We start from the raw sequence: 22,873 nt of genomic DNA, 5'->3' as shown, positions 1-22,873 counted from the left end.
CCTTTCCAACTGCTGAACTGGTTCAATGACTGGAAGAACATCATCAGGTGCCGTGTAGATAGCAAAACCACGGGGAAGCATTAAGCATCCTTTTTTGTGCAGAGAAGGCGGTGACAGAGGAGGGATTTGGGAGAGTGGCTCCTGCCCCGGCCTGGCCCTCGCAGAGCTGGGGTTGGGTAAGGGACACAGGGCAGGTACAGCAACACCTGGGAAAGGAGATACAGGTGTAACTCGCGCCTAATGACTGTTTTCCCACAGAGGTGTGTGGAAGGGGTTTCCCAGCCAGCATCCGAGCTGGAACACACTTCACCCCACAGGTACCCAGCTCACTTCTAGCCACCACTCCAAAACCACATCACACCAGTCAAGATATACAGCCCAGTTCTCCCCACAAAGGTACAAACTGGGAGCATGAAGACCTGCAAGGACACGGACCTCATCTAGGCTGAGCCTGCCTCTGGGAATAGTTTCCCGGGACGAAGAAGGGGCCTGGAAATCTTTAACTCACACTTTAGCGAAACAGCACAGCCACAAATCAGGCTTGCAGGGTCACCACGTGAAGAGGTAGAAGTTTATTGGAATATAAACATTCAGATAACGTGTAAGATAGAAAAAACCCAACAACAACATATACAGACACTTGTTGGAAGGAGACGTTGAGGTATTTATCCACCGCCTAGGCTATCACATTTCTTTTTTTATTTATTTATTTATTTATTTTTTAAATAGGTAAGAAAACTAGTAGCAAGGCTGCTGCAGCTGTTTGGTGAAAACATCTTCTGATCTGAATCCGTTTGGAGCACACACACACACGCAGCGGCCAAAAGGACTTGGTGTGACACGTTCACATTCACTTTGGGAACCGAGCAGGCATGCAGCCTCCCCCTCGCCTCTTCCCCCTTTCCCAGCTCACAATCTTTTTGCCTTCCCAGCATAAACTGGGATCTGCTGGATGAGGATGAGCAGGTTCGGGTTTGGTTTTTTTTCTTTTCCCTAGCTGGGCATCAAAGCCCACTGGCAAATCTCCCCCTGAGACAGGAGCATCAAGGCTGCATGGAAGCAAGCTGGGGGCTTTTTTTTTTTTGGCTGCTCACCACAAAACCTTCGCTGGTCTGGAGTTGAAAGAGAATTAGCCACACTGCAAAGCGGAGCACTTCACACGAGGAACAGTCCTACCCGCAGTATCAAAACCCCTGAGTACTATACAATCGAACACGGTCGAGTGAAATGAAGCAGAGCTGGGGAGAGTGAGGGATCCACCACCCTTGCTCAGCCTTCCCCAGCTCCTGGCTCCTCCGCCCCATCTCTGCTGCTGGTTTCCATAACCCTGTCCCCAAAGCCTGGCAGCTCAGTAGGAGATCTGGAGCTCAGCAAAACATGCATTAAGCCAACTGCCAGTATTATCAAAGCCAGGCTTAGGGAAAGGGTTACTCTTCACAGTCTGAATGGCTGGTCCTTGTCATCGTGTACTGAGAAAGGACCAGCTTATTGTTGCAGCTTATTTTTACTGAGGTATCTGTTACACATCCCGACTTGATTCTTTCCCTGAATTGGATACAAAACAATCTGTTAGTCCCTGTCTATTTCCAGTCTAGTTGTGTAAAGCTTATAAACATTAATACTCTAGTAGTGTCAAAGCTGTTTAGCAGTTCAGTGATTTGAGTGCCTTTCTGTGCAAGAAAACACAATGTTAGCATGTGATACATAAGCAAAACCACCCATTACCAACCTCTGCTCCCCAGGACCAGAGAAGAAAGTATAAGGAAAAGCAAAAAGTCCCCCAGTCCCACTCATAGGAAACAGCCCCTAAACCCACCCCCAAATTAAAAAAAAAAACAAAAAAACAAAAAAACAAAACCACCAAACAAACAACCAAAAGAAAACAAAAAAGGGGACACCCCCCCCCCCAATCTGAATGAGCCCCAGAGTCTGGAAAATCCTCTCCGAGCCTGCGAGGATGAAATGCTGCAGAGACCTGCAGGATCTGCCAAGCAAATGCCCTGCAGCCAAAGAGCAGCTCGGCTTCCCCATGCCTGGCAGGCGGTCATTACTCCAGCTAAAAGCAGCCGGAGAGGGAACATCTCAGAGCAGCATCTATCTCAGGACATGTGCACTCTCAGCCACTTTCCCTCTTCCTCCCACCAAGTCCTCACAATGTCGGGTAGCAGGATAACTCAAGCCATAGTGTATAAACTAACATATAGAAAGCACAGAGCCTCTCACAACTAGGAGGTGCGGCCTGTGGTTTACACAAGCCTTAGCACAAGACCTCAGAGCTCTCAAGGACAGAGCAGCAGCCTGGCCGAGTAGTGCTGCAGGATTAAAAAGGAGAACCTGACATTTGAGAGTTTAAAGGAAGGATTATTCATTTTGTTTTCTATGTACATTTTTAAGCCCGATCTCCGGGCTGCTGATGGGGCTTTTCCTGTGGCAGTATCTGGCCCGGTGTTTATCAAAGCCATGCTCTTTTCAGTAGTATAAAATAAACAGCTTCTGGGAGCAGGACATCCTGGGAGCACAGGGACCATACCACGGCTAACCAGAGGTATTACAGGAGGGCATCTCCCCTGGACCTGTAAAGTCTCACAGAGTACTAAGACAGGCTTAAGTTGCTGCTCACAATGCATCGCAGAAATGACCAGGCAGGGAAGGGACAGACGCTTTTGGGCTGAGCTTGGGCTCAGCGATGCAGGCGGGCACAGCCTGTAACAGCAACGCGCCTCAAGCCTCCCGTCCTGCAGAGAGCTAAATGCTCCCAACAGCTCTGCTCACCTGCGGGAGCAGATAAAAGGTGACCTTCTCTTCTCATACTGGTATGACACATGGCAACTCACCCACCACCCTCCAGGAAACTGATTTTTAGCAGGCTGAACCTCTGGAGTTATAACATGGTTTTCACTTAGATCATAATATATCTACTAGCTCAGGTGGTTGTCACACAGGCACCTATGTACAGGTGAAAAACTAGAATAACTTCTTATTTTGGCACCTCTCACAAAGGCTACCCAACATGGCTTAGTCTTGTAGACAGAATTAGCTGTGTCTGGGATAATGCAAAGTCCCAGCACAGCTGAAGAGGTGGCTGGGTGCAGCACCACAAGACCAAGCTGTACTTTCAGGTGCCAGAAACCACTTCCCTGTGAGAGGCCTGGCTAATCTGTAGTGTAAGCAGTGCTGTCATCTCACAGCTGCACTAAGCAGCTTTGCTAAAGGTACAGATCCTGGAGCTTGGAAAAATAATAGGGACTTTGGAGACATCCCTGTGTCCAAAATGAAGGACAGATCTTCTAAGTCAGCAGTCACTCTTGCCCTCTTTTCCTACCTCTACCTCTCCTCCTGTCATGCAAATATCCTGGGACAATGCTGTTCAGCTTGTCTCCTGCTGACCTAAAGGATGGGGAAGCCACTGCTCCTTTGCTCAGCTTTTTTTTTTTTCTTTTCTGTCTTTGGTGATACAATTAAAAATTTAAAAAAACCCACAACGTCAGCAAAACCACATATAAAAAACAAGCGATAAGATATGCCAATACTTCCTGAAGAGGTTAAAAAAACCAACCCAAAACAACCAAAAAAACCCAACAAGTACATATCTGAGGTATTTCATCTGCTCAAAAAAACCTGACTTGGGCCTGGAGGATGGGAAGGACGTCACCAGGGCAGGATGGATGGTGCTTGGACCTGATCTCCAGGCTGGGGAAAGCACATGTGGGAAAGGCCAGCAGGAAGAGAGAGGACAGAATGAGGCCACCTGAGCAGGAGCCGAGTTCATGGAGTCACTAAATCAGCTTGGTTGGCTCCAAACACAGGAGAGCCATGGCCAGCCTTTGTTTGCTTTCAACTGGAGGTTTGAGGGGAAAAGGCAAGGAAGGGCTTGATTTCCTTTTCTCTGCTTCCACCCAGGAGAGCAAAAGGTCTTACTCAACTGAGAGCTGCCTTCTTTTTGCTCACATACAATTTGAAGGGGACTGGGCATCTGTAGGCTTGTTCAGAGACCAATGAAGATACATGTGTCGTGTTAACCATGATACCTACACACACACCACTGCCCCACTGAATTAGATTTCAAATATCACCTTCTATTTTCTCAGCGCACAGATGTGGAGAGCTTCCAGGGGCTATTGAAAGACACCTTACAAGAAGGAAGTGGCTCCAGGAAGCCTCAATCAACCTAAATGACAGCCCTTTTGTGTCAAGGGGGCAGAGGAACAAAACACCAAGCCAAAATAAGTTCAGGCTGTCAGGGTAAATGTCAATGGGATGAGTTCCTCAAGGGGGGAGAGAGACAAGGTTGAGGGCATTTAAAACTTGGCTCAAAGCCTGAAGAAGGCAACAGTAGTGAAGAGGCCAGCACTAGCCAGGAGAACGAAGCAGCTGATCAAGAGGTTTTTAATGTGTCCATGGGTCAAACGTAGCAATGAGAAAGTCCTTCCCCTCTTGCCAAGACCTCGGAGAGGTGGAAGGAGGCTCACAAGCCAAGAGCACATGTTCTAGGGGAGGATAAGGAACACTGGACCACAACAGAGCCTGAAGAAAAGTGAGGAAGCTTGCCTGCTCTGCAGCCACTTGGCCTTCTGCAGCACAAGCCACAGGAGGAGAGGGGCAAGGCACCCCGCCGGCTATTAGGATTGTCAATACACAGAGTTGTTTTGTGGGAAGAGTCCTTGTGGCTACTGGTTTGAGGAGAACCAAGTTTCCCTGCCCCAACTCCAGCTCTTTCCACCTGCCTTGGTGACATCTCAGCCATCTCTCAACCTGCAGCTCCTAGAGACGATCCCTGATTGAAAAACGCCAGGCATGCCCCCCCCCTCCATGTCCCACCCCCCCAACAGGAACACAGCAAACCCTGGGAGGAGGGCAAAGAAAACAAAAAGCAAAAGGGAGGAAGAAAGGTGAGAACAAAGAAAAAGGCCGGACAAACAGACGATGAAGAAAAACTCGCTGGCATGGAAAGGTTTCAGCATCATCATCATCATCTTGCCGTTGGCCAACCACAAAAGCAGGTTCCTTGAGATGAGGTAATCTGTGCGACTCCTTCCCGGCTTGCTCCCTGCCAAGAGCAGAGAGGAAGAGCTGCCGGAGGCCAGTGTGAGAGACAGCAGGCTCGGCCGTCCATCAGAGAGACCAGCTGGTGGAGGGCTCTGCGCTGGGGGTTCCCCGGGATGAGGTAGGGCTGGGAGAGCAGTGGGAGCTGCTGCTGCTGCTGCAGGAACTTTGGGTGCTGGAGCCTGCAATGAGATGGACGACTGGCTTCTGGGCAAAGAGCACTCCTGCAAGGCAGAGAGAGGTAAAGAGAAGGGTTACTGGGACTATGGGGTAGCACGGCTGAGAAGGATAGGGTACAGAGCAAAGGGCACTCTATCCAACCCCAAAGGTCCCATCCCAACAGAAAGAGGCTCAATGCAAGACAAGCAGGCTTGGAGACAGATTAGAGGGTCAATGGTGACCAGGATATAAGAAGGGATCCCACAGGACTTGTTCTGGCAGCCTCTGTCACAGGGATGTTGTGCTTACAGAAGACAAAGATCCCAAATGGCTTCAACACCTTTGGAGGAGAGAAGCACCTTTCATTGCACTGCAGTGCCAGGCCTCCCACTTGGGCTTTGTCCAAGGATGCATGTGTGTGACCTGCAGAAGTGAAACAGCCTGAGCAGAGTACAGGGGACAACAATTCGTGCTTCCCAGAGATGTGTGAGGAAAAGCTGAGTAAAGCCACTCCTCAGCAGAAGAGGGATAATACTCCTTCCTGCTAACATTTCCATAGAAGTCCCCTCCCTTAGATTTTAAAAATACTAACAACCACCACCACCAAAAGCAAAGGGCATTAATCTTGACTGCCTAGGACCAAAAAAGATAAAAGAAATAATCTCCTACTGAACTTTCTAAGCCGGACAGGTTGTGTGTGTTGTGCTTTGGCAAAGACCAGCCGCTGGGAGCACAGCACCCTCTCCACGTCCTACTCCACACCACCAGCCTGGCGCTCTACCCACCCCCGGGAGCGGTTCTTTCTCACCAGCATAAATTGTGCCGTTAATCTCCACCGACATGTTAATACTCCCAATGTTAGGTGACAAATTCAGTGCTGCCGCTGCCGCCGAGTCCGGTTTATCTTCTTTCAAGAAAGAAGAGATGCAGAGTTAGAGAGTAACTGTCCTGTTTCCCGCGCTATCCAGAGATGACTGAAGGTGTACACAGCCCTCCTTTTGTCTCTTCTTTGGTGAGGAAATCCCCACACGATGTCTGCTTCCGGTCCTAGTGTAAGATAAATCTACAAAGGTGTTTAAATGCTGCAGTGTGAACCGAGTATGGGCTGGGATCCCACCGGCATTTGCAAATCTCTCCCCGACTTGCACGCTGGAGGGCCAAATTAACATCCCCTCCAAGGAAAAAGCTGCCAGCGCACGAGACAAGACCATATTTAAATTGGCTGGATTGTGGCTGCGTTTGCAGCAGACTGGGAGCACATGCACAGTCCTCTTCCCCTTCGCTGAGAGGTGGCAGTTTCTGGAGGAGCTGGTGTGACTCCCTGCGCAGGGCTCAGACTGCAGCAGCTCCAGCGGCCGCTGGAGGGAGGGGACTGCCCACAGCACCAAGGACTCACACCCAGGGACACTATGCTTGTCTGCCCCTACCGCACGTGTGAAATCTGTTTTTTTCTGTGTCCTCAGCCTGGAGAGTCCTTTCTAAGCCGTGATGGGCAGCTCTGAAAGTGCTAGTGCAGAGCAGGGGTTCAATTTGCACTGAAGTTTAAGGGGAGCTGAACATCAAAACTCTCCTGGACACTTCTGAACCTCCAACTTCAGAAACCCGGAACTGTGAGCCTGGGTTGTAGGGTTGCTTCTCTGTGCTTGTGAACGCGTGCTTACAGTTTGCACTGCCGTATCATGGTTACCAGCCCACCCGATGTTGGTTTTGGGGCATGGGGCTATTAAAACAGAGATTATGCAGACAGTCTGCTCAGGCTCTGACATTGCATGTAAAATGCATGTTTTTAACTCCTCTCAAGTCTGCTGGGACCACAAATCCACTGTCCCTGTAAAGAATGCTAAGGACATTGTTAACATTTAGCCTAAATGTTGCTATCAAGCTATGATAAGGTCATGCAGTGCTTTTCAAAAGCACCTCCTAAAGCACTTCAAAGCACAATATTATTTTTATTTTGCAGTTGGGAAAATTAGGGCATGAAAGACAGGACAGACTTGTCCACAGTCACCTAACAAAGGTGGAAATAGTATAATTAAATCCTTAGGGCTCAGCCCTCAGCCTGTTACTATTTGTAGAGACTAAAATTGTTCCTAGCATTTTGATTTAGGAAGTTCAGGGTAGAAAGAAAAAAAAAAAGTGAAGTGAGATGAGAGGGAATGAACATTACTTGATAAAATTTACATTCCCTTTTACTCAGTATTTTAATTTTTGTTTTTATGTAAATGTGAAATTTAGGTGGATGCATAGCTCTCAGGAACTGTGGTGTGAAGTCCCAATCCCATTATAACTCCACAGCAAGCTGCTACTGCTTCAAAGGGGAACCTGCTTTGACCCTTTGCCATATATATTTCTGGCAAAGAGTCTCAATAAGGCATTTACCAGCATTGCTAGCAAAGGCCTCAAGAACAACTCTTCCCTTTCTTCTAAACCGTGCCAAACTTGCCTGGCCTTGTGCCTACATCCAAATGTACAATTAATAGGGGGTCTGAGACCTTTAATTTTAATGGATCAAAAGGTTTGGAGGAAGCAGCTGTTGGGACTGAAATTTTCTGAGGCTCTGCTGTACAGTGAAGTGCAGCCCCCAGGACAGGTAAGAGAGCCACAGCACTTAATCAGCTTTTGAAGCCACTATATAACAGTATTGATTCTGACAATGTGACCTTTACAGGGTGACTCCCCTTTTACAAAGCATTTCAGGAGTGCATTTCCCAGGCCATGAATGCTGCTTATACGTGACCTTCTAACCCAGCCTTGCCAGGAGTTCTTTGCCTGGAGGCTCTGTGTAGGGTTGCAGCAGATGTTGGTAGAAATCACCTGACTTGCTAAAAGCCCCGGGATGTGTAGGGGCCCCTGCAGATACACAGGTCTTTGCAGCCTCCTCATCACACCTGACAAAGGATTCCTAAAAGCTGGGCATCTCTCTCCCCAGTCTCCTGCAGTCTGCTACCCATACGGAAAAAGCTGTTACCTCCATGATCAATTAAAAGGGTTCCTGAGCAGGAAAGGACAGAAAATCATTCCCTGCAGCACAATGCTGGCATGAGGCTCAGATGAGAGCAGCGTAGGGGAAAACCGAGCATCTGGCACATGATGGGCTTCCCCTCCAAAAGTCATCGTATTGACTGCAGAATCACAGGACTGCCTTTGGCAAGGCTAAACCATGCTCTCAGATCTGAAGTATACACAAGGTATTAAACATGAGGGGGTCAGATATGTGGCCCAAAGGAATTTCAGCCAACCCATGTGCTTCCCATGAAGGAAGGAGCGTACTTACAGCATGCAACAGAGCACTGCTGCAAGGACAACTGAGCTAGCATCAACGGAAACTGGTAATTCCCCACAGTGCAAGTTCTGTGGAGACATAACAGCTTGAGTCCTGAAGCAATCTCACTGTGAGCAACACAGGAGGTCATAAGCTCGCAGTAAGGGTCTTGTCATATGGGTCAAGTGGGTTGTATCAGCTTAGATGCAGAGCTTTCTGAACACAGCTAGGGTGCTTCTGAATCCAGGCTGAATTCCAGGATTATGCATCAACGCAAACAGAATAAAAACAGCAGCAGTAAAACCTAACAAAATATGGCTACAGTTTAGCTTTGCAGTTATTGTGCTCCATTTTAACAGCTTCTTGACAGTGACCTCTCGCTGGTACTCAAAGATAATCAAACCTGTGTGTAAAGAGGCGTTTGACATCCTAGATTGGGAGCAGTTCCCTCTCTGCTGCAGTCTGCAAAGACCTTTTGTGTATCTAGAGGTGCTGCTTACCCTTGCCATTGATTTTGATCTTCATGGGGATCTGCCGCGCCATGCTGAACAGGTTGCGCTGAAGAGCCTGCTGGACAAGCCGCTGCTCCTCCTCTGTCATCCGCGAGACCTTCTTCTCCGGAGGCTCTCCCGACTCCAGTCTCTCCCTCAGCTGCTCTAGGGTGGCTGTTCTTGCTGCCACAGTTGCCTGCTGGCTAGCCAAGGTCACTGGCACGGCAATACGATTTGGCATAGACACAGTCAAGGGCACGCTGTCACCTAGAAAAGGCAAGAGTCATTTAGTCCCTCCCACAGCCCTTCCTAAAGCAAGCATGCAAAGGTTTAAACCACAGGCAGAATATTCTGCAAACCCTGAGCCACCCAAGTCCCACTACTCTCAAGTCCAAACTAGTCTGGGTGGACAAAATGGAAAATAACTGTGTTTCAGTGCCCGCACCTCTCAACCCAGCCTCCCTCTCTGCTGCAGGTAAAAGTATCTGACCTTTTCTGACAGCTGCTGCTGGAGACACCCGAGGATTGCTGGTCCCACTGCCTGGCGCGATGCCAATGATGGGGAAGCGGATCTTTGGGGGAGACAGGAGGGAAGGAGGCCCCGTGGTGGTGGGTGAGTAGCTGAACAAAGAGGAGCTGTAGCTGGGCCGCCTGCCTTCCCGCCTGTTGCCATCGATTGCAGCCTGAAGCTCAGCAGGAGAACTGAGGGATTTCTTCTCGCATTCATAGGCATAGAGGTACTTCATATACCTGGGAGAGAGGCGAGCAGAGGGAAACTCAAGTAGGTTTCTCAACAGAACATGAAATTACAGGCAACAAGCATTGCATTCAGGAAGACTTTCAGACTGAGGTCCTCTGCAGATCTGGAGTCTTTGTCTGCATACCATGACCACTGCTGTGCTTGGTTTGATAAGCATTGAGCAGTTTGGGTGTGAGGCACAGCTCTCAAGAAACTTTAAGTCTACTCAATGTTTATAGGGAAGCATGTAGTTACATACTACTACACTCAGAAGGGCAGAAAAGAATCATCCAGAATTATTTTACAACTGAGATACCATCTAAAATTGTAAGAATTAAGATTTTTGGACCTTAACACTTAAAGGAAAGAAGTTTGAGGAATTACCTTTGTCCAAGACATTTGTACTGGGCAGCACCAAACCTTACTGCTTTTGCTGAATTGTGGCACACACGTTTGCAGGAGACAGCCTGTTTGTACCAAAGCTGTAGAAATGGCAAGGAGCTTCCCTCTCTGGGACTCAGGGACTCTAATAGCTTCCAAGAAACTTGAGTCTGCATAAGAGCTGAGTGTGGATTCCCAGAGCACAGCCTTCCATGCTTGAGTCAGTAAAGCACAGCTTTGCCCCGTTGCTTAAATTTTACAGTAGGTTTACTTTCACCATTCTTTTTCCTCTGCTTTTCTACCTTTTCTTCCTTTTTTTTTTTGGCTTGCCTAATCAACGTGAGGTACTGCAGGTCAGAAAAGCAATCCTCACAGTAAGCAGATGCTAAGTCCAAGTTTCCACAACTTAGTAGTGATATTAAATGATCAAGTTCATACTTGACACCTACAAATCAGGAGGCCTCCCTCCCTCCTCACTGTGCTGAGTGCTTCAGAGACAGAGCAAGACCCTCCTTGCCCTGAGGAGTTTAAGCTCTGAAGAGGCAAGAAAGGCACAGGATGGAGGGAGGCGCAGAGCACAGCAAACAGGGTGATGGCATATTAGTGCTGGGATTGTAGGGATGGAAGGGGAATGAGTTCAGGAAGAATCACTGCTAAGAATAACAGGAGGAGAAGGAATAGAAAGGAAAAACTGCAAGCCTTGGGTGACGGAGATAAATAAAGCAGTTTATCAACTACTCCCTAGCCACAGAGTAGAATGTAGTCTTTCAACTTTTCCACCCCAGTCTCTACTTTGCACTCCCCAATCCCCACTCCGTGTTCACATCCATGCTGTTAGACCTTCTGGACTTACTGGGTTCGAAGCGTGAATGCAGCACTGGTGATGGAGGTGGGCAGATTAAGGCCTTTAGTGATCTCTCGCCAGATCTTCTTGTTGATGATTTCCACCAGCCCTCCTTTCTCAGTCACCAGCTTGTAGAGCATGTAGAGATCCAGGATCTGCTTTGCCATGATGGGGATCCGATTGATGGGAGTTCCTGCAGGGAAACAGCAGGGAAGGAAACATGGAGTCAGAGAGAAAATGAGGCCAAGAAAACTGGCAGGTTGGGGCTATCGATCCTCTTTCTAATAGGAAATTCAGGCAACTATTTTGTAGCCTGACTTGAGGCCTCTCGATGGGTGAGTAAATGAGCCAGAGAAGTGTAGCTACATGGCACGTCCTTTTCATGAGAAATCCTTTCCTGTAGGCAAAAGCAATTATCAGACAAATAATAACCTGCAGCTAACAGCAACTTCTGAAATAAAGAGGGGAAGTAGGGACTATTCAATCCTAGGGGTGAGGGAGCAGCACAGAGGAATCATTTTTTATGAGCTCCCAGGGCAATCTCAGATAAAAATCTGTATTGCTTGTGCTCAGGAAGGGGCTGAGCAGCCAGGCAACTTGAGCTACTCGTATGCTGGGATTCAGCTCCCTAGCATTTGCTATCCTGTATTGCTTGGGAACAGCGACAGAAAAGGGTACATGACACTTGAGAGCATCTCCCTCCCCCACGTACGTTTATCTCTGTCCTCCCTCACAAGCACGTGCATAACGTTTTGCTACAGCTTCTGCTCTCACAAAGCATTTTCACCCTCCCACTCCTTTTCCCTGAATATGCTCACATATGACACACCAATGAGGCCACATGTGTACCTTGGTAGCAACTGCAACCCAGCTGCTGGAGCAGTAACTTGTTGTGAGAAAGCTAGAGGAATCGTGTTGATGGTGGAGGTGAATAAATGAGTAGTGTACAGAGCATCAGCATGCCTGACTGCAGACACCGCAAAGCCAGGCATCCTCGTGGCTGCTGTGAGAAGCACCAGGCATCCAAGCACTTTTTGGAGCCCAAAACAAGGTCCTGCTCTATCCTTGCGAGGATAGACAGGGCAGACAGGGAAACAGCTCTATCCTTCCTGTTCAGTTTTGTCATCTTGTGGGTTAACAGAGGTAAGAAAATCTGATTTTTAACCTGATAGTGCCCTTTTAGCAGCACCTTAAAGTGATAAAGCGTGCAGGGTTTGAAAAGGTCAAGCTAATGAGATTTAGGCAAGGAGAGGAAGAGGGGAAAAAATGCTGATGTAGCAAACCTTTTATTTTGCATAGGAAATACTGTCCTGGATCAAAGAGCCGTCCATCTGAGGTCAGTATCCTGTCTACCACAATGGTCAGCACCAGCCTTTACAGGAAAGCCTGCGAAGCGCTGTAATGGACAATTATGGAATACCCAACCCACAGGGGAGACTTCTGCCACTGCTCATCAGCCAGCGATTCGGTTAATGCCCCGAAGCAGAGCAGTTTATGGCCCTTATAAATGGGTTTTATTCTGTTTAGTGAAAAGGAGTTCAGCTCAGCTTTGCAGATGTCCTCATTATACATGTAAGTGTAATTTTTTTTTCCTCTTTTCTTTTTGAAGCCTGTTATGCATTAGCTCACAGTACCAATTCCCACAGGTTAATGAGATGTTGGACAGAAAAAGTAAACTTTTTCAGCTTTAAAAGGGCTGCCTTCAATTTCACCAAGTTACTAACTCTTGAACTGTAAGAAAACATAAAGAGCAACCTGATCAGGCTTGGTCTGCATGCTCCGTCATTTTATATCTATCATATCCTCTTTTCCTTGTCTAAACAATCCCTTCCCTGTCCACAACAGAAAAGTCCACAAAGCAGTAATTTCACAAACTGCATCCGATCCTCTTCCTGCATTTCAGAGACAACAGTTCCCTCTGGGAGGGGAGATGGAGACATTTCCAAACTGTTTAAATGCACTGTGGCTCCATCCATCCCAACCAGCCACCCCAAGCCAGGAGATGGCCCCTCCCAAAAGGCCAGCCTGTGTAAATGCAATCCTCAGTTTGCTTCGGTTTTTCCTCAGCCACCATTTTGTCTCAGTGTGTTATTGCAAAGATTAAGAGCACACTAACAGCATCGTTTCAGACACAGAGGGCTGGGAGTGATCATGTTACCAGCCTTAAGTTATCATTCATCAGCTGAGCCACAGTAACCAGTCACACCCAGCCCACTCCAAATGAAAACCAGGGAAATATTTATCTCTGAGGGCTCTAGGAAGAGCCAGGGCTGTTTTTTTCCACCCCAAAATGCCCCTTCATTAACAGTTCAGCATTTCTGCCCCAGCAGCAAGGAAAGCCGGGGTGTCCTAAGTGGCACCGTGCTGCCAGCAAAGTCTTTGCTCCACTGGGCTAGGATCAAGACCCTCTCTCCCATTCCTCCAGTAACCCCGTGCCACTCAAAGCCACCCACTTTTCCCCAATCCAATTTAGGGAATGGCATTAACTTGTCCAGAAGGGACTTTCATCCAGCTCTCCTTGGACAGTGACCAGATGGGGAGTGAAAGGGAAGGGTCATGGGTAAGGCTCCTCAGGCAAACAAGCCGCTAATACAGAAGTATAAGGAAATATGTACTTTAATATACTGCATTTATCCTAAACACAGTTTTACTCTTCTCTAGATTCTCCCATTTCAGCATTTGAAAAGGTACAGAAGTATATTTATCCAAATGCTCCCATGAAAGGGACAAACATTATCTACATCAGTAGGAAATAAAGGCTTAAATATATTTCTAGAGAGCTGGCTCATAGCTGGAGTAGAAACAGCAATCAGATCTGACCTCTCCACCTCATGTTACTACCCCTTTGACACCCTCCCTTCCTGAAGTTTGCTTTTAAACAAGACCCACAGACCAAAGTGCCCTGAAATTTAATTAGTAGCTTTACAAACTAACCTAAAACTATAGCTATTCCCCCCCCCCCCCCCCCCCCCCCCCAAAGTTTCTTTATGCAGGCTGACAAATTTTACAGCAGGGACAAAGCTACTTCCATCCTTCTACCACTTAAGCATGGAGATGCAATAATTTCCTTCTCATGCTTTCTCATAGTACCACTCAAAGTAGTATCTCCCTGAGCTAGCAGAGAGTGATTTGGGTTTTGGACCTGGTAAATTAACTGTACTCTTCATGAAGCAAGCTAGGGCTCTGAATGTTTCATAGGATCTGACTGCAAAAGAGAAGAGAAGCACAAAAAGGCTGCTCTCACATCATAGCCCTCTCCTCCCCCAGCCCCTCTCTGAGGAAAGGCAAGGCGATAAAGTCTTTATTGGAAACCCCCAGCGCTCGAACAGGAAAGGCTGAAAAACGAGTATCATGGGACGATTGGATGCTGAAGCCGAGCGGATCCTTTCACAGGCGGCTGCAAGGCTTGTCAGGGGCCATGATGGATTACTGTCATCTGGCAGCATCAGGATTAATGATCTGGAGGTCAGAGGGGAGAATTCCAGAGGGAAAGGTCAGCAGCCGGGGGCACAGCATAAGACTTGTTGCCTTTTGATGGCAAACTCATTTTACTGTACTTTCGAGACTCTCTATTCTGCCGGCTCTCAGAAATGCTGTATGTACTGTGCTTGCAAAGAGGCAGAAGCCTTGTCCGACTCGAGAAGAGGGCAAGGAAGATGACTTGCTCCTCTCCTAGTTTTCTTGGTATTACTTTTTTTCCTTTTAGTATAACCCCAGCGACACAAGTACAGGGCATTCCTGCAAGGAATCAGCCAAAGGAAGGGGGGGTGGACAAGGAGTCTGTTTCCACTGGAAAATGGATGACGCATAGTTGATGAGCATGGGAGACCTCAGGAAGACAAGCTCTAGGGCAGGCAAACTCCTGCTACCGAAGACCCAAGGGTGGGAGTATAGCCCAAGGGTAAGAGGCTGTAAGACTCCAGACAAGCTACCTCCCCACCTTTGCTAACTAGAAGGGCTATGAAGAGCACAAAAAGCCCAAGAATGACACTGGAAGAAGGAGGAATCATCCCATAGCCATGGGCTCCTGGTTTTCTGAAGGGAAAGACAGCTGTAACTAAGATTAACTGTAATTCAGATTTCTGGAATAAAGAGTTTCCCTGGAGGAAGCCTCACTGTAGCTATAAAGATCTCTGTCCTTCAAGGGAAATAAGCAGCCCCCTCTGCCAAGCTGTCTCACCCTGTTCAAAAGCCTCTTGTGTTTCAGGCAGACATAACAGAAGCCTAAGGGGCTTATAAGGATAGGCTTGAATGTCCCCTATGCTGGAGAGGCAGAAGGAGCAACTGTTTGATTTTTGTCCTTCAAGAGCTCTTTAAGAAGGGTTTGAGGAAGCTGTAAACCCCAGATAATCTTTGAATGACTGTTTTTACATCTATTGGCACTGAACCAGGATCTGGGGGTGCTGGCTGAGCCACTGGCACACGCAGGCTCTGCTCCTGTGACAGCCACTCAGTCAGTGCTGGAGGGCTCAGCCTTCCTGCTTGTTGAAAAGGACCTAAGCTTTGGACTGTCATCTTCTTCACCCCACCTAAGCATGCTGTCCAAGGTGGGCTTTTTCCTGCTCTTCATCCTATCTTAGCCAGATTTCAGATTTACACCTAGTTCTGAAGATGCAGACTGACAATAAACAAAGAAAACTGCCCCTAAGACTGTTCTTAACCAAATCATAGAAAATAAGTCCCCTCTCATTTTGCAGGGATTTGCTTGGCTTTGCGAGTCCTCCATGATGGGGATCCCCTGCCAAGAGCCACTCTCTCCTCTCCTCATGCTGAGCCATGCCCACTGCAGGGAGTTCCCCACCATCAAGCGGTCTAAGCCATGACTCGTCCTGCATGCAAGAGACAAAGAGCAGTTAATTACACCCAGCCTGGAGCACTACTTTTTCAATCACCTCCCATTTTTTCCCTATCCAATTTACTTTCAAAAGTGTCCATTTTTTAGTAAGGAACAAAGGAGGTGAGAATCCCAAACATTTATTCTGCAGAGCAACATTCAAAGTGCAATAAAGCATGCTCTGGAGTGAAAAATAGGCATGGAGGGGGCATTTTTAAGCCACAACCTGTACAGGTAAGGAAAGAGCTGCTCTTTCCAGCTTCCACTCTAAATATGTTCAGAAGAGAAACACTATCAGACAGTCAAAAGGAAGAGGTTTTCCCCAGGAGACTGGGGAAGTCCACAGTGATTTAAAATAATTTTGAAGCAAGTCTTGAAGACATCTTCATGTTTCTTTGAAGGGAGACAGTGTAATTACTTGGTATGAATGATCTCCCCACTCTCCCAGGCTAAATAGAGGTAAAAATCAGTTCAACAGCAAATCAGCAGTGTAGGATAGGAACAAATCAACTTGAACCCTGCACTGTCTCAGTTCCCAGCTTGCTTGAATTCCTCTCCCAAGACAAATCCTGGCTGGCTTCACACGAAGCTGCCCCAATTCTTGATGTGAAAGTTGTATTTGTTGATTTGGTTTGAGTCTGTCCCAAGCACTCAATGTTAAAATAAAAAGCAAAGGTATACAGAAGGGAAACAACCTCTCCCCTCTTCCTCCCTGCCCGTGCCACAGCTGATCTAATCTCTCCCTACACACAGCATTTCCACAGCAGGCATTCTCACCTCCCAACGGGAACGTCACCACCTGATCCACAAGCCTGCAGACCATTAGACACTCCTATCAAAGCAAGAGCCAGGATAAAGGGTAATTAATCATGCTCTATTTGACAGGAGGCCCACTTCTTATCTGCACCCCTCGAAACACGAAACACCATCAGTTTCTGCTTCCCTCCTCAGTAAGTGAGGCTGACAGCAGCCCCTTATCAGATTTCAGCTGATGAACCGGAGGCAGCCTAACTGGCATCCAGTGCCCAGCTTATACTGGCCAAGCCTCCAGCTGCATTAACCTTCCCGCACAGGGTGCTGCTCCATCCTTGAAAAGGAGATCCCATGGAGATTTGCTCTCTTGTACCCAGCTCAACTACAGTCCAACTGTTTGGCTGCTACTGTCACAGCTGGGTCCAATATATTTGCTATTACAAACTTCTTCACCAGATGTTGAACCACCATGCAACTGGTGGTGGGTTTCCATACATATGACCTTTGAACTGAATGGACAAACTTCTCTAGGAAAAGAGAGGCACAAATACAGAAGGCAATGCAGAGAAATGGGGGCAGCTGGGAAAAATAAAGGTTGGTCAGGCAGGCCACACAAAGTCAAGAACTGGAGCATCTTCATGCCAAAACAGTTCCACCTTCTTCCATCCACTTGGATATCTACCAGGTCATCTCTTCAGTGCTGAGCCACCTCTACTGCTTGAGTGTGGCAGTTCATTAATCATTTGAAAAACACGCTGTTTAAATTTAGGGGGGAAGAACACCCAGAAGTACCAATATAAGGAAGAGCAAGAGAAGACCAGGATTTGAGACAAACATCCAATCTTTGAGATGCTGGAGAAACGTGACAATTTAACATCTCAATCTTCAGGGGATGTGAGGGAAAAAAAGCCCTCTGACTCCATCACTCAGTTCTGTATACCCAGGAAGGAGCACCTGGGATTCAGAGATCCTCAGATGGCAATTACTAGAGCAGACTGGTATCCCAAGAGTAAGAAACTACAGAAAGGTTCATGCAAAGAAACAACAGCTGATCACTTCAAATTAATTTCTTTTGTACCCTGTTCAGTGCCAACTCAGTTCATAACAAAACATTTAAGCTGCTCAAACATTCTTCATGCTGGCTAAATTTAAAACAAATCTCCTGTACACCAGAACAAAGTAAACTCCTAATATTATTTTCCCATTAATTACAACTGCAGCTTCCAATATGATTTTTCTTTGGAGCTAAAGCAATATTGACTCTAAAATCAGCATTTTTCAGCTGCTTAAAACCAAAGGATATTAACTATTTGAACTGTACTGGGTATTTTCCCAGAAAAGGTTTTTTTTAGATCTTTCCAAAGGGAAACTTCAAGGCTTTATCCAAATTAGAGAAAAAATTCTCATATCTGTCTGCAATGAATGTTTTGATGTACAAAAAGCAGAAGGGGGAGAAAGTTTGGTTTTTGTGGGAAGGACCTAATAACTACTTCTAAATTATCGCTATTTGCAAATTTTGCAAATTGGCCCAGGTAACCTCCCCCAAAATATCAACTCATGTACCTGGTGGAGACTTTTAGTCACCTGGCACCTAAGGTTGATGAGCAAGACATTTCCTGCAAGAGTTTTCTGGATGCTACAGAGAACCCTACCTCAGGTACAGGACTATGCATCCCCAGAGAAGCTGGATTCAAGCTGTTTGGCAATCCCAAGCACTTTGCTTTGTACCTGTTTTTATCCTAGCATCACTTAAAAGTATTTAAGTACATGGAGTAGTGCATTCTCTGTTCCCTGTTCTGAAAGGCTCAAACCACTTAAAGAATACAGAGGAATGTAAACAAGAATGCCAGTTCCCCCTACAACTTATGGAAACGTCATTCTTTCCATTCTCTCTAACAATATAAAAGTAAAAGCCTAAAAATATTTCACTGATCCCCACTGCTTACCATTTGCACAAGACACCAGCCACCATTTTTCCTGAGTCTAAGTCAGAACAGTTGACCAAAGAGGTTCTTTAAAGAAGGCAGGAGGCAGAGATTTAGCTGTGTGCAAATCCAAGGGTCTAATGGGGAAGATGACTTTGGTTGATTTGGACCATCCGGAAGAGACCTCTGCAGTGCCTCAAGTGAGAATTTTCCACTGCAGAACATCATCTGCTATTTAGGGAAGCATTTACTGTGGCTCAGCATTAAGCAGGTAGTATGAGCAAAGGATGCTGAGAATTTATGTCTATTGATGTCTCATTTAGAGAACTACATTGCTTAATTCAGATTAAAAAATATTTCCAGATGATCAAAAGAAGAAATCTGCAAAACTGAGTCAGTAGAAGAATGAAGTATATTCCCCGGCCAAACATTTCATACACAACACTTGGCCAATAGATAAATGAATCCATCAGTAAATGCTTTTGTCAATACCCTGGATTTGTTGTATTTCCACATCTAAAACGTGCAGAGAGAGCATACAACAGCAGGAAAACATTAAAACCACACGGTCAGACTTACAAAGCCCCTTCTATGTATATAACATAAAAAACCAGAATGGTCAAGCCATCTGGGAAAACCAAGGTCACGCAGAAACCTTGAACAGAATTAGTAGAGCTGTACAATTGGAGACGTTTTATGAGGTCTTCACAAAAGGCAGTACTTAAAATGAAGAAAACAGCTTCCCCTGAAAGGGAGCCTTTCCTAATACATCATAGCATGCAAGTTAGATCTCTTCCCCATCAAACCTTTTCTCAAGAGGAACTGTCTTGCACGAACACTGCTGATCCTTCCAGGGGATGAAACAGCACCACTACTCCAACTCTCTCCTGACCAGCACTACTGGAATACAATCAGCTCAATTATTGGTGGCTGCCTTATTGGCTATAAGAGTCATGTCACTAACAGTCCTTCACTATCTGAGGGCTAAAAGCAGTCTAGCTATGCTACCCAGTACATGCTACAGGGCTAACAGCTACATTTTTCTACTACTCATCATACTTATGTCTTCTATCACACACAAAAAAGATGGAGACAAAATTTAGCTTCAGGGTATGTTCACAGGGTGAGAAGGACCTGAAAAGGGGAAGATGTCATCATCTCTAACACTGAGTCCGATCTGAGTAAATGAACTTGTCCATCTGGCTACATACATTTCTGTAATAACATTCTTTTCAGCAATATAAGAGATGGGGGAACACAAGATTAGCCTGAGTCATTGTAACGGATGCAGCTCTAGCCTGGGCACTTAGCATACTGCTCCTGCCTGCAGTGCCCTCAGTGGCAGGCAGAACAAATCCAGCCTCCATGCCTCCAACATAGCACACTTCACAACTCACTAGCAGAGAATCCTCAGCCTGTGCCTTTAAAAAAATGCCCTGAACCACAAACTTGCCCATACAGTGGCTCCTCATGCAGCAGGAGGTTAAAAACACAGCTTCTGAGAAAGCAGACCTCAAGACATCAAGGCTCAGCTTGTCACAAGACACCAGATCAGCAATGGAGATGGAGGGAATCCACTGCTGAAGCTGCTTATCCCTGCTCAGTCCAAGGGAAAACCACCTTTGGTTTGAGACTGCAGAAGAGTTGAGAAAGGGGAAGGTGGAAGTGGTAATACAGCAAGCTAGCATCAGCCCTGCCAAGCTGCATCAGATCAGTCCTGTTGTAGGCCTGGTTCGAAGCTAGTCCTACACACTAACTGCTCTCACCGGCTGGGCTCCCCTCCTCTCCCCATCTGCCCCTTCAATCACAGCCATGGTGGGACCCATTCACCTAAACACATACAAGGAATAAAACATCCAACAAAGGAAGAGTTACAGCTTTCCTCTCATCTCCCTCTTCCATCATTATTGCCACTGAAGGGCTATTTTATCACTTGCAGCTGTGGTCATTCAGCGACAACCTGCTGTGCTCAGAGGCAGATGAGACCTGCACATTTGATCTGCATTAAGCCTGTTTCATGGCTTCACATTTCTAGGTACATTCCTAACAGCAGCACCAACAACCAAATCTTTTCATCCCTCCAACTACTCAGTAGCTCCTGTGAAATCTGTCATTTATCTTTCACATCAGGCTTTTTTTGTTCAGCATCAGTTAGCAATCTGTGCCCCAAATCCATCAGCCCCAAACAAGGGCCAGCACTTCTCAGGCTCCTCCTGGACAACAGCAAAATCCCCATCTTTACACCAGCAATGTTTATTAGCAGAGCTGCTTTCCATTCCCTTCAGACACGAGGTGCAAATTAACCAGCTCTTCACACATACTAGCTAAGAAACACAGCACTTTGCTCTCAGGTGCAATGAGCCCTCAGTTGTATCCATCTTTGGGAGACTCTTTCAGAACAAGGCAGCTGTTCAGCCTTGTTTGGTTTAGGATGCTCATTCGGCACAAAGCAAGGGCAGGAGACATGAAAGCCTAAATGGCATCCTATAACTTTGCTGTAGAAACTCCCAGATTTTGGAATATCTCAGAATAGGACAGAGTGGACAAGTCTGCTCACCAGAAAACCAAAGCCCTGCTGTAGATAGCGGTGGGGAGAGCAGGCATGGGAAAAGTGGACAGTACAGCTTCTGAAAAAACATGCCAATTAAAAAGATTCCCTTTGCAGTAAGACACAGCAGCTCAGATTAATGACAGAAGAGAAGCTGCCTCCTATAGCTCAAGGTATGCTGTTCATTTCTCCTATCAGCCTGAAGAAACTTAGCTCCCCAGAGTCCTTCTGCCTATTTCTTTTGGGGGTGCCAAAACATAAAGCAAGCCCACAACTGCCTCGTACCCTGCAATCTAGCCAGTTCCCCAGAGCAGGGCCAAACATTTCCAGCCCCTCTGGCAGAGGGCTGTCAGTTCATGGCATCTCCCCTCCATGGGTGCTGGGCTCTTATATTTCATTTTCAGCCTTCTAGCAAGCAAGAAAACAAGGGAGTCTCCAGAAAACAAATACACTTGGAAATGCCCAGATGATTAAAAGCTAAACTCCTACAGCAACCAGCTGGTGACCAGCTCAGCCCCTGCACCAGGAACATGTCAATTATAAATAATTAAAAGGTAATAGGAAGGAGGCACTGAAGTATTAAGCAGATTTCTCTCTAGGTATCTGGAGGTTTATATTGCTGCCAATCACATCCTTCAGGTTATTGTCTTGTCTGTCAGTCATCCCAGCCCTTACATTAACATGTGAGCTCAGGTTAACATTTGCAAGTAAACTAATTAAGCCCAGTTATGCCTCTGCACATGAAAGCCAAAAATACCAGCAAAACCCAGCTCTAATTTTTAACCAACTTGGAAGCATAACCTCAAACTGCTGGAGAGTGAAAATTCACACAGGTCAGCTGTCAGCTCTACCCATGCCAGGAAAGACTGACACAGATATGAAGAGCAATTGCAATACCTGCATTTTGGATAGCCTTTCCTCTGCTTGTCATCTAGTCATCCACAGAGGGGGATGCATCTGAAGATGCAGGGTTCAAAAGACAACTGGAAATGAGACTCCAGCGCCAACCCAGCAATCAGATAATTTTCAAATAGATGAGACTGAGATGTTGCATATTTATACTTTATTAGACTCTCAGGACACAATATTGCTTGGTGACACTAAGGCAGGCCCCCTTCCAAATAAACACAACCTGGCTTGTTTGGTCCAGCACACTCTCAGAGAGCATTATGCCATGAGGGAGCAAAGGGTCCTTTTTATGTCTGTTCTTCACACCTACCTTAAGCAGACTTTTTGGAAACAATGAAAAGCTCTATAGCACAATTTAACACTTCTTGTCAGAAGCATCTTTGTTGGAGGAGTCTGTCTGGCCTGCCATGCTTGGAGAGGTAAAGGAAAAGAGCACCACAAAGGACTTACCACAAATGTTCAGAGACTTATGTTTTATACAATACTACAAATAAGTACATTTTTATTATGAATAGTTTGCAATGACGGAGCTTTGATAACTAGGGGAAAGTATCAAAGAAAGACTTTTGTGACATCCCAGCTGAGCTACTTCACACATGCATCACCACTCCTGTGGCAAGGAGAGATGCAAGTTGCTGCCACCACAGGGAGGAATGTGAGAATGTTTCTAAACTCTGTGCTTCTGCACTCAGTTACACAAAATAACTAAACGGAAAGCTGACACATTGTGAATCTACAGGAAAATGTGGCTCAGTGTCTATTTTCCCAGTCCCCAGATTGCGTGCCACTACTCTATGCAGACTGTGAAGTCATTCACAGTCAGCTTCCACATGCCATTGAAATCAAACACGAGAAGATGTGTGATCACGCCACCTGAAGAGGAGACCAGAGAATCTGCAGTGGTACTCAGCCTTCTTTCAAAAATCCTTGGGGAACCAGGCTTCTTGGGCTCTTCAGTGCATGGACAACTTGAGTATTAAGGAAG

The 22,873-nt window shown here is 46.5% G+C and overlaps 1 protein-coding gene across 8 annotated transcripts in view; it reads right to left on the bottom strand.

Annotated features, from left to right (window-relative positions):
* Nucleotides 1-549: 549 nt before the first annotated feature.
* The window catches only part of ARID3B (AT-rich interaction domain 3B), a 37,560-nt gene continuing 15,236 nt past the window's right edge, over nt 550-22,873 (bottom strand). For 3 of the 8 annotated variants that reach the window (XM_075505635.1, XM_075505634.1, XM_075505636.1), the window contains exons 5-10: nt 10,929-11,112; nt 9,446-9,705; nt 8,965-9,222; nt 6,011-6,109; nt 5,562-5,625; nt 550-5,267 (exon numbers count right to left, since the gene is read on the bottom strand). In XM_075505635.1, coding sequence (XP_075361750.1) covers nt 4,970-5,267; nt 5,562-5,625; nt 6,011-6,109; nt 8,965-9,222; nt 9,446-9,705; nt 10,929-11,112 — 1,163 coding nt within the window. In that variant the 3' untranslated portion in view covers nt 550-4,969. Of the gene's footprint in view, nt 5,268-5,511; nt 6,110-8,964; nt 9,223-9,445; nt 9,706-10,928; nt 11,113-22,873 lie in introns of all 8 variants that reach the window. The other 5 variants (XM_075505638.1, XM_075505641.1, XM_075505639.1 and 2 more) reach the window with 5 other exon arrangements.

The sequence above is a fragment of the Mycteria americana genome, chromosome 6, assembly GCF_035582795.1.
Source record: "Mycteria americana isolate JAX WOST 10 ecotype Jacksonville Zoo and Gardens chromosome 6, USCA_MyAme_1.0, whole genome shotgun sequence".
Classification (NCBI taxonomy): domain Eukaryota; kingdom Metazoa; phylum Chordata; class Aves; order Ciconiiformes; family Ciconiidae; genus Mycteria; species Mycteria americana.
This window is presented reverse-complemented; position numbering and strand designations above follow the sequence as displayed.